At 33.1% G+C, this 12,195-nt stretch overlaps 2 protein-coding genes across 2 annotated transcripts; one reads left to right on the top strand and one right to left on the bottom strand.

Annotated features, from left to right (window-relative positions):
• The first annotated feature begins 5,489 nt into the window (after positions 1 to 5,489).
• LOC111474760 (ubiquitin-associated and SH3 domain-containing protein A-like) lies at positions 5,490 to 9,056 on the top strand. Its single transcript, XM_023119669.1, has 4 exons — positions 5,490 to 5,872; positions 8,210 to 8,368; positions 8,441 to 8,549; positions 8,639 to 9,056. Exons 1-4 carry the CDS (start codon positions 5,549 to 5,551, stop codon positions 8,833 to 8,835), a joined length of 789 nt encoding a protein of 262 aa, XP_022975437.1. The 5' UTR covers positions 5,490 to 5,548; the 3' UTR covers positions 8,836 to 9,056.
• A 1,985-nt stretch (positions 9,057 to 11,041) lies between these two features.
• On the bottom strand, positions 11,042 to 12,190 carry LOC111474759 (NADPH-dependent pterin aldehyde reductase-like; the record flags this gene model as incomplete). Its single annotated transcript, XM_023119668.1, has 4 exons — positions 11,042 to 11,228; positions 11,594 to 11,667; positions 11,822 to 11,994; positions 12,077 to 12,190. Coding segments are annotated over 3 exons (360 nt in total), but the record flags the coding sequence as incomplete, so codon positions are not given.
• Positions 12,191 to 12,195: the final 5 nt, after the last annotated feature.

The following is a 12,195-nucleotide window of genomic DNA, read 5'->3' as shown; positions in this document are numbered from 1 at the left end:
AATAATAATAAAAAATAAATAAAGGGGATAAAATATGAATTATAATAATTTTCAAAGTCTTCGGTATTTGGTTATTTATTTTATTTATTCATTTTCAAATAAAAATATGCGTGTAAAATATTTAAAATCTTATAATTTTAGCTAATAACTTTCCCTTGGTTTATTCTTTGAATTTTTGAACGTACCATTATTTATTTCTAAACTTTATGTAGAAATTAAGTTTGCTTTTTATTATTACATTTAATAGAAATCATATGTATAGTGTTGTTTCCAAATTTCGGATAAAGAAAATACACATAACTTTCATATGAAAATAACCGTAAATTTGTTTGATGAGAGAAGAACATAATTTGTAAAAGAAAAGAAAACTGCACATTTGTAAAGTGTTCGTCACATTAGCTCGAACGATTTAGGAACAAGAAAGAGCTTACATTTGAACATGTGGCGCAATGAGCATGGAGAGGGGTGTGTATCGAGCATGTGGTAGGCACATAACAACATGCACCTTGTCTGGTGTCACAATCACACTTTTTTTGGGACATCTTGAAGCGATTGTGCAGACACTCACTCTCACCATTGAGTGAGTTACCAATTCAAATTCATGTATACCCAAGCATCTAGCCTCACTTTTAGAAGAAAGTTTTAGAAAATCGAGGTAGAAAGATTTTAGAAAGAGAGTCCAAAAGCAATGTTATAAGCTAGCCAGAAATAAAGACAATATAATGGCTTAGATAACATGATTATGCCAAAACGTCATACTCTAAAGTTACGAGCTAACACATCAAGAAAGCGGTAAGGGGGTCTTCAAGTCTCTGATGGCCTTAACCTACTCTTTTTCCATGTCTATCCAATATGCCTCAATTACGTGTACGAGAAAGTTGATTTATTGTTGCGCAAACGAGCATTTTTCTCTCTTCATGTATAGTTGGTGTTCTCTCAACTTTTTGAAGACTAATCGCGTGGTGTTGATGCCTCCCCATGGTTTGAGCTATAAATCACTATATCATCCAAGTAAACTACCACAAATTTTTCAAGGTCTTCATGGAAAACTTGGTCCATTAACGTACATAACGTGGTAGGAGTATTAGTGAGGTCAAAGGGCATGACTAGGAATTCGAAGGCCCCATATCTTGGGACACGTCATTTTGAGCTTATCTCCTTCAACTATTCGAACTTGATAATATCCCGGCTTTAAGCTGAGTTTTGAGAAAGATAGAAATTTATCTTATCCTCTGTTATCTTATCTTCTATTTTGGAATCAAAGAAAGATATTTTTAAACGGCTCATATGTTGTGACTTGGAATAAACGTTTCTCTGTGGAGAAAGGGAAATATCAATTTTTTCCTATAGAACGTCTACAAACAAGAGGATTTAATCATAGACAGATTCCCGTGTGTGGACCAAATAAATATGAAAATGAAATAAAAAAGATCCACCGTTCTAATTTAATCCTTATAGAATTTGAATATCAGAATAGTGAATATAGTCATGATTCAACGGGTTAGGTCCACTTACTTTTTATTTTTTATTTTTCGAATCTTTATAATTGATTGGAATAATGGAGAATAACAATCTTTTGGAATTCAAGGAAATGATATTTTACGCCATGTAGTCGATAATCCGAAACAAGTATGCACTTGTTATGATAATTTGAATAATATATATATATATATAGTTTAAATTATGTGTGTGTAGGGTACAAATTCTATATATTAATAAAAGGAAAATTTTAGATTTTTTTTTCTTTTTGTAAAAAAATAAATACACAAATCAACTAACCAATTTTATATGATACCATAATATAATATAAAGTTCATTTTAGTTTCTAAAAAGTAGAAACATTTTCTTTACTTTTATAATAAAATAAAATTTCTAAAAAACTATTAAAAAATTTATAGAAAATGACCGTTATTTTAAAAGGATGTTTGGCCCACAGTTTTAATGGAGTGAGATTTAATCTATATTTAAATTTATAAAATAATATATAACTTAGGAAATTTAAGTCAAGTATATAAGATTAAAAATAAATTCATATAATTATGCAAATATTTAATTACGAACTAAATATATATATATATATATATTTTTACACGAGTGTTTATATAATTTAAAAATCCAATCAACGAACTAAATATATATATATATATATATTTTTACACGAGTGTTTATATAATTTAAAAATCCAATCAGACCATAAAAATTAAGTTGAATTAGATTTTTTTTTTAATTAAGTTGAATTTTTTAAAAATTGAAAATTTAGATCGGTTAACCAGTTAAGAATATTTGATGTTTGTAGGGGTTGAAAATTGCAATTGAAAATAAAAGAATTTTAAAATTGAAAACAAATATTGTAATAATATAGGGGGTTGAAAATTGCAATTGAAAATAAAAGAATTTTAAAATTGAAAACAAATATTGTAATAATATAGTATGATAATATTGGAAATTACTTGGAGAAATCATTGAGGTGATAAAGTCTAAAGATCCATAGACTTTTATTATTATTTATTATTATTATTATTAAACAACCCTCGAATTATCTAACAAAGCCAAATGACATCCAATACATTACATAAGCACCACGTACGTCATTTCAACTTTAAATAATAATAATAATAATAATAATAATAATCAACAACTCTTGCCTTTAAATTTTATTTTCAACTTTAAATAATAATAATAATAATAATAATAATAATCAACAACTCTTGCCTTTAAATTTTATTTTAGTCTAAAAAAACAATAAATTATTTTAGCTATTTAGTACATCTAAATTGATAATCTTACTTAGACGGTAAATTAATATACTAATTAAAAGTATTTTTTTTTTTTTTGAAAATTTTGAGTATATTCTAAAAATTTATATTTAAATTCGAATGGGTTTAAAAGTTCAGAAACAAAAATAAAAATTACTGTATCATAGATTCCATTAAACGAAGGGTTTGAAATATTAAAAATGAAATATTAAAACTTACCTAGCTTATTGAATAAAGTCGGGGTGCCCTCATCCATCACATGCTCTAGGGCTAGTTTAATAGGTATGAATGAGCTATCACTCTTAGTAAGTACTGGTCGGAAAGTTTCCCTAATGGTACATAACAAGTTCCCTATCTTTATGTCATTCTAGGCTCTGGATAGTGCAAGGCATACTCTCTCCCGTACATAACAAGTTCCCTATCTTTATGTCATTCTAGGCTCTGGATAGTGCAAGGCATACTCTCTCCCAAATGCAAATGGAGCTCTCTCGATAGTACCTCTTAGTGTACTACCGGCTCAAAATGTTGAAAATTCTAAGTATTTTCATAGATGGTTATATTTGCAACATAGAAAAAATCAAGATTAGTATAATCTTCAACGGTTTGTAGTTTGAATACAAGAGAATCATGTTCAAGTAATACCTATCATAGACTTATTTTGTAATTGTTACAAGCAATTTAGTCTAACTCGGTCTTGTAGAGACATGTAAGTAGAGGTATCATATATAATGAGAGACGATACATAAAATATTTAATCTCTTTTTGTAAATTCGTTAATAAAAAAAATTAATATTTTACAAGATAATTATATGTGACTCAATCTTAATCTTGAGTGAGTTATGAATTCTATCTAGGAGGGTATGTTCTATGATTTACATGGATGAAAATAACTTTGGTAGCCAATTAAACCTCTACCAAATAACAAGCTGAGAACTTAATGGCACAAAATAAAATTCATTTCTTTCTCTAGAAAGTAGAAGAGTATTTCTAGTTCTGATCTTGAGAGTTGAATAATAGGTCCTATCCTCTCGAGGAATTTAGTTTATGGTTGGATCATTATCCAATATCAATTTTTTATAGGGGATAAAATTAATTAGTTTTATAATATTGAATTTATAATTTAGTTGAAAAAATTGAAATATTCAAATAAATATTTAATATATTAAATATATAGGAGGAAATATATTTAAGATGAAATGTAAAAATAAATTTTTAATATATTAAACGTGAGAGAATATAAGGAGGAAATATATTTAAGATGAAATGTAAAAATAAATTTTTAATATATTAAACGTGAGAGAATATATTTAAGTTGAAAGATTCCGATTATTCTTTAATATATTAGATATATTAAATAATAAAAAAATATATATATTTAATTCATAAGGTTGAAATTAGTATTTTATAACCTAAATATTAAATATAAAAAGGAGAAAAATATATTTAATAGTTAATTCATATTACATCGGAATGAATTAAATATATATTAAAATAATATATAAATAAAATATTATCATCAAATATATTATTTGACAAAAATTCTCTAAAACTTTTAACTTTAGTATAAATAGAACTCTAAATTTATACGAAGCCAATGAGAATCTTATACGTTTTGGTGGTGAATTCTCTCTAGGCAAAAAATTCTCCATCAACAATAATGTTAGGGTGACAGTTCAATATCCGTTGATAGAAGAACGGAATCCTTATCAACTTCAAACTCGAATATGGTATTTGAATTTTATATCTTTAGATCTTCTCCATACGCTTCTCAATGGTATATCCGACACTATTTGAATTATTGTTCACGACAAACATTAACAATTTGGTTTTTCAAGTCATTCCTTCTCCTGACACTATTTGAATTATTGTTCACGACAAACATTAACAATTTGGTTTTTCAAGTCATTCCTTCTCCTTTAGCGGTTGAATGAGGAATCAAACATCGTCATCTTCACTTATGTATTGATGGAGAAGATTCATAGTTCTTCTTATATTTCTCCCTCGTTTCAATGTTAAAATTTAATGGCTGAATTTTTATAATTTTATATGTATATTCTAATCCAGCAAACAAATAAATCGTGAAAAATTTAGAGTTTGCAAACAACGTTGACGTATGTTCGAGTCTCGAGTCATGTTTCAGAGAAGTATTTTAGAAAACATGTTGAAAACAATTTGAAAGAAAACATTGTTATAAGCTAAAATCGATCAAAGAATAACGACTTTGATAGAATATAACTCGAATGAAAAGAAGTGACCATTAGTCATATCCCCTATAGTACACAATTAAATAGCTTAAAAGTTCATAAGAGTGTGAGAAATTTTGTTTATAAAATACTTCTCGATTAGTATAAGAGATATTCATTTAATTCGTGAAAATTTTCTATAAGAAGGGAGTAGACACGAAAATTATATTCACTCTCGGTCCCAACGTAACTCATTTATATATATATATATATATATAAATAAAATTCAAAGCTAATTTATAATATATTTATATTTAATTTATTTATTAAGTTTTTATTTACCCTCTTAGTAAATAAATAAACAGAAATTTTATTAAAAATGAATATTTGTTTGAAAAAAAAAAAAAAAAAAAACTCCAACAGAAAATACAAGGAAACTTCACAGGGCGGGACCAAGTACCAATTTCGGTGGGACCCACTCTGGGAAATAAGAAAAAAAAATATATATTTTTTTAAAATTTTATAAAACGGCGTTTGCAAAGTACGATTCATCATTACAACCTTTTCTTTCACGTCTTTTCCTACTAAAAAAAATAAGAAAAAAAAAAAATGAGCATCTCCGATATCGACGCCGTACCCAATGGCCACTTGGAGGCGCCGGAGTTTTACCAAAACGTAGTCGTTATGCGTCACGGCGATCGCTTCGACAACTTCGAACGCTCATGGACGGCCACCGCATCCCGCCCGTGGGACCCGCCTCTTTACAAGGACGGCCTGGTTCGAGCCTTCGATACGGGTCGGAGTTTTCTCGACCTTCTCGGGTTTCCTTTTCACGGGGTTTTCGTTTCCCCTTTCCTCCGCTGCGTCCAGACCGCCGCCCAAGTCATCGAAGCTCTGTCTGACGGCGCCGACAGCAACTCTTCCAGTCCTAAGGTCAGGCAAATTTCCCGATACACATGAAACCATCACATCAAATTGTGTTTTATTTTTGTTTATCGGTGGTTGACTTTTGTTTCTCCTCAAGTTATGGTTCTAGAAATTTACGAAATTGTTTGGGGGTTTTGAATGTTTGTTTGAGGGATTTGATGGGTCATTTCATTTGGCATTTTCGTACATGGCTTAATAACATTAACAATACTAATATCTTCTAATAAATAAGCTTGAAACTGAAGCCCATCTGGAATTGGGTGATAATTTGTCGTTTTGGAGGCCACCCAGTTCCAAACCTTTGCTATCTTCATTTTTCATTTTTAACTTAATATATTTGAATTTTCTTTTTGCTTGGATTATTGGGGAAAACTTCTTCATTTTTCATTTTTAACTTAATATATTTGAATTTTCTTTTTGCTTGGATTATTGGGGAAAACTTCGGTCTAACTTAATCAAAACTAAATCAGGATGGAAATTTAGCTGGAGCTCACTGTTTACGGATATTGTCTTTTTTGGGTTTTCACTCCGGAGTTATATGGTCCTCTTTAGGCTTTCCCTCCAGATTTTAAAACGCGTCTGTTAGGAGGTTTCCACACCCTTATAAATGAGTGATGTATGATCTCACAATCCATCCCCTTTGAAGACCCAACATTCTCGTTGGCACTCGTTTCTCTCTTTCAATTGATGTGGATCTCACAACCCTCTTCAGGGCCCATAGTCTTTATTGGCATTCCATTCAGTATCTAGCTCTAATATCAATTTTAACCGCCCAAGCCCTACAATGTCCTCGCTAGCACACCGCTCAATATTTAGCTTTTGTAATAGTCGAAACCCACCTTTAATAGATATTGTACTTTTAAACTGTTTTCACATTTTATAAAAAAAAGGTCACATTAGAAGACGGGAATGACAGGTGGTTAAGAACTTGTTTGAATACATAGAATCACTTTTCAAACACCATTAGAAGACGGGAATGACAGGTGGTTAAGAACTTGTTTGAATACATAGAATCACTTTTCAAACACTTGAAAGGCTATTCAAAATTAGCCATTAATTGATTTGCTTATCTGGTCAATAAGGCATCAAGGTTTAGATTTTGATTAGGTGAAAAACCCAACTGGGATTGCCCACAATACAAATAGTCATTGACATTGGTTTAGATTTTGATTAGGTGAAAAACCCAACTGGGATTGCCCACAATACAAATAGTCATTGACATTGACAGATGAAGATGACATCTCCTTTGTTATATAGCCTGCAGTATTATTTGAAAAAAACGTTGAAAAGTTCTTCTCAACTTTTCAAACACAAGGATTTGTCTTTTGATGCTCAAAAATTCATTTCAATACTTGCTAGCTGCTTCAGATGATCCTCTAATTGTCTTGCTTTTGAATGGTAAAAGTTGTTGTGATCTACTTGCTAGCTGCTTCAGATGATCCTCTAATTGTCTTGCTTTTGAATGGTAAAAGTTGTTGTGATCTGTTCAACGAGTTTAAAAGTCAAATTAGACGGTTAATGATGACTCTATGTAACGATTCAAGTCCACCGCTAACAAATATTGTCTTCATTGGACTTTCCCTTTCAAGTTTCCTCTCAATATTTCTAAAACGCGTCTGCTAAAGAGAGATTTCCACACTCTTATGAAAAATGCTTCATTCCCATCTCCAACTGATGTGGAATCTCACAATCCACCCTCTTTGGAGGCCCAGTGTCACGATCATGCTTGTTAACGGCGATTGTGACACATCTCACAATCCACCCTCTTTGGAGGCCCAGTGTCACGATCATGCTTGTTAACGGCGATTGTGACACCCAACATCTTTGCTGGCACACCGCTCAATGCCTGGTTCTGATATTATTTATAACAGCTCAAGCCCACCGCAAGTAGATATTGTCTTCCTTTCGGGCTTCCCATCAAAGTTTTTAAAACACATCTGCTGGGGAGAGGTTTTCACACCCTTATAAAGGATGCTTTGTTCTCCTCAAGGTGCTTTGTTCTCCTCTTCACCGAACGTGGGACCTCAAAAATTAGTTTCACTTTTCTCGGTCTTCACTTGCTTTTATTTTGTCTTATAAATGATATGAACATTAGAACAAGTCTTGAGCTTTCTCGGTCTTCACTTGCTTTTATTTTGTCTTATAAATGATATGAACATTAGAACAAGTCTTGAGCTGAAAAGTAAGACTTCAAAGTTGATTTCATATTATGCACAAGTTTCTTTTTGTACAGCTATTCATTCAATGCTGAATTTTGAGTTGGGATATCACTATAGGTTTCAATAGAGTATGGACTGTGTGAGATCATTCAATGCTGAATTTTGAGTTGGGATATCACTATAGGTTTCAATAGAGTATGGACTGTGTGAGATGCTAACCAATGAAGCAATCAGGCCTAATGTTGAACCAAAGGATAGGAACTGGGATTTCAATATCCCTCAGCTTGAAGCCATTTTACCCGTCGGGACGGTTGACCATTCTATAGAACGTGTCTATAAAGAGGTACATAAACAAAATCATTATCAAACGAAGCTTCAATCCGTTTAAGTAAACGATGTTTCTCGAAAACTTCAGATGCTTCCATGGGAAGGATCAGCAGCAGTTACTCATCGTCGGTACGTCCAACTATTCCATACGCTTGCCGATAAATACCCAACGGAGAACTTGCTACTTGTCACACATGGTACGTAGTATTTTCAATTGCTGTCATAACTCGTCCGTCGTCCTTATAGATTTCCCTTATGACATTGTTTGTTCATCGTGTGTTTTTAGGCGAAGCGGTCGGAGTTGCAGTTTCGACGTTCATGGAAGATGTACTCGTATATGGAGTCGAGTACTGTGCATTTGTTCAGCTGCAAAGACCTGTTTTTCGGAGAGGCGATTCGTATGTGTTCGGAAAATTTGAGGTGAAACTGAGGAATGATGGGAAAGATGGAATCAAACACATGCCAAAGCCAGAAAAAGAATGAGATCATCATATGTTTCATTGGGAATAAACTGCCAGACTCTTTCTATTATTTGCTTATGCTTTGGTTCTGTGATGCATTGGATGATTAAGATCTCTCTTTTTTTGTGTTTCTTTGAATAAATGAGTCTGGATTGTTGATTTTGTTATGAACAGTGATGATATGATACTGATTATTGTGAAGGAGAGTAAAAGAAAGTGATATGATACTCATTGTTTTCCAAATGCTTATGTCTCAGTTCATGTTAGTGTAACAATTGGCTTTGGGAGTGAAAGCAGACTCAAGTAGAGCTATAGGTGAGGCATTATTGCAATGAGACTTAATATGATGTAGCATTTGATCGAACGAGTACGATCGCCTCATGGATATTGATTGTCTTGTTGATTGAATATCTCAAGTTAAGTTAACTTGTTTGATATTTGAATCACTCCACTAGAACGATGGATCGAGTTATGCTTTGTGAGATTCCACGTCGATTGGAGAGGGAAACAAAGTGTTTCTTATAAAGGTGTGAAAATTACTAAGTGTTTCTTATAAGGGTGTGAAAACCTCTCTCTTGTAGATGTATTTTAAAACCTTGAAGGGAAAGCCCAAAAAGTATAATATCTGCTAACCATGAGCTTGGACTATTATAATTGTTATCAAATACCAAGCAGTGCGCCAACAAGGACATTGGGCCCCAAGGAGAGTGAATTGTGAGATCTCACATCGGTTTAGAGTTTAGGGCTCTAGTCATATGAAATTTTGTCATATTTTTTATAAGTCTCATGTCAGTATGTAGCGATTTATGGCTCGAGTCTCTCAAAAAGCAAAACATTGTACTTGGGTTTTACTTTATTTTTCTTACGTTGTGACTTCAATACGTTGTGACTTCCACACGTAAATCGATAAGGTGGTGACCCTTAAATGGCGTTGATCCGACCATGTAAGGGCCAAGACAGACAGTGTCATCATGGAATCGAGGAGGATGGTGCACCATCCAACACACTAAGAAGAGTGCATTAAAGCCAAGTTGAGGCATAAGTGAGGTTAGAGAGAACGAGTCAACACAATTGTAGAAGACAAGCTCGGAGAGAGCATGGTAGAGTACTGTATGATCACTAACCAAAATCACGACTACTCTAGAAATATTAGGAATGCCTCAAAATGTACTATAGGGGAAACATGGTGTTAGCTCTCCACCACCCTTAGGTCATGTGACACATACATGTGTCACAATGTGGGAGAGCATTGCGAGACAAGCGTCTCTGATGTCTTCCTTTGAAATGAGTTTTTCAAGTATAGTGACAAGCATCACAGGTGTGCCGACGTTGCACTCTAGCTCATGTGTTGGAGGTTAGTATATGCACCCACCATTTGGCACATAGTCCATAAATGACATGACATGAACACGGGATGGTTTAAGTCCCAATGAGAACCAGAATGGATGGATGTTCGAGATATCCCAATGAGATGAACGACACATGGGTTAGGACTGTAAACATGTTTGAGCAAGCTAAGAGGGTCAAGTCGTCCCGAGATATGGGTTGACATCACAATGTATGGGTCATGTTATATGGAACCAAGATGATGACTGAGATGCGACGTTATAGATGAGAGATGGCTTAGAGTAGAGGCAAGATCGAGTCGAATGACTTAACCTAGTGTAAGGACAAGTCGACTAGAGCCATAAACAATTGAATATGCACGCACAAATAGCATGTGTGGCCGAACAACCTTGAATTCCGCACGAGTTTTGTTTGGTTGGCAAAGGAGAACCTCACCTAAGATTCAACGAAGCCATGAAGACGGTCAAAGAATGTGAATGAGTCGTAAGTTCTCCTTAAGGCTTATCATGAGCATGTCAAGATCATAATGTTGCACGGTTGAAAATATACAACCATAAGACATAATACTTCTCTCCACACGGATCAAGCATGTGATCATGAACTAACTAGATACACTCCACTCCTTAACGTACTCCCTAGGTCAAATGATGGGCTAGCATGCTCACAATGTTGAAACTAATGGAAAGGAAAGGAACGTATAATAATTTGTTGGAAAAGTAATTCATAATCACATTACATATCTCATGTATGAGGTTCCACATTAAAAATGTAGTTCAATAAGAGGATACACATAATACTATTTTCATACTTATCATGACAAAAATTTCTTACGAGACTGTAGATATATATTCATAACTTTTCATTCATATTTTTAACATATGATACATGATATATGACGATGGTGTCTCACATGTCATAAGCTAATCATAATCAGAGTATATGTTTAACAAACTTATTAAGAATACCATTTAGAAATATAATCTATAAAATTTGGCAGTAATGTTGTTTAAGAAATCTTTATTTATGCACATTCTTCCTCAAAACTGAAGTTCATCACTCAAGCTCCACCTGCACTTGAAAAAAACAATCTACCATCACCATCCATCTTTTAAACTATATTCCATGTTATAATCTATGATGATAGGTCCATCATTACATTCTCATGTTCTTGCATTTAATCTTAATAGTGAGATCACTTAATGAGTATTTTTTTTAAATATTCAAGCTACCGGCTACCTCTATTTCAGGTTAAGGCAAGACATTCTTGTATAATTGACGACGATATCGCAACTTGAGACCATGACCCATGTATAGAGTAGTTGTATTTATGAAAGTTTAAATGAAGTATTTCCACATTTAACGTTTCATAATATATATAGTGGCGACCTTAAATTAAATAGAAATTTTTGGTCGTTACACATAATATAATTTACCTCATTCAAGAGTGAGAGACGCTCCATTATTTTCCGATGTAAAACTAAGGATCATTGTGCTCGCCTTTACTACCCTGATACATTCATCAACATCTATGCACTTACACATAGAACACAATAATTTTTCAAGAACAAGAAGTTGTGAAGAACTGAGATGTTACCATTGTTGAGGATTTTGGTAGTCAGGTGCTGAATCGCCAAAGCTAATGTGAAGAACTGAGATGTTACCATTGTTGAGGATTTTGGTAGTCAGGTGCTGAATCGCCAAAGCTAATAGCAAGCATGTCTGTGTTCACAATACCAGGATCAAGTGCTATAATAGCCATTCCTTTAGGCAGCTCCAAAGCTATGGATTTGGTCAAGCCCTCAATTGCCCAGTTAGAGGCACTATAGGGAGAAAACTGTTCAAAATATGTCGAAGCATAAACTTGGCTTTAAACCCATTTTATACTTGTCAAAAAGCTACAAATTTTGGGTACCTACCATGGGAGCACCATCTCTTCCCCACATTGAATAGAAGTTAACGATAATTCCTTTTCCTCCTCGGATCATAAGAGGAATGAAATGCCGAAGAACATTTGCTGTCCCTTTTACATTCGTAT

This window comes from Cucurbita maxima, unplaced genomic scaffold (genome assembly GCF_002738345.1).
Source record: "Cucurbita maxima cultivar Rimu unplaced genomic scaffold, Cmax_1.0 Cma_Scf00646, whole genome shotgun sequence".
In the NCBI taxonomy this organism is placed as follows: Eukaryota; Viridiplantae; Streptophyta; class Magnoliopsida; order Cucurbitales; family Cucurbitaceae; genus Cucurbita; species Cucurbita maxima.
This window is presented reverse-complemented; position numbering and strand designations above follow the sequence as displayed.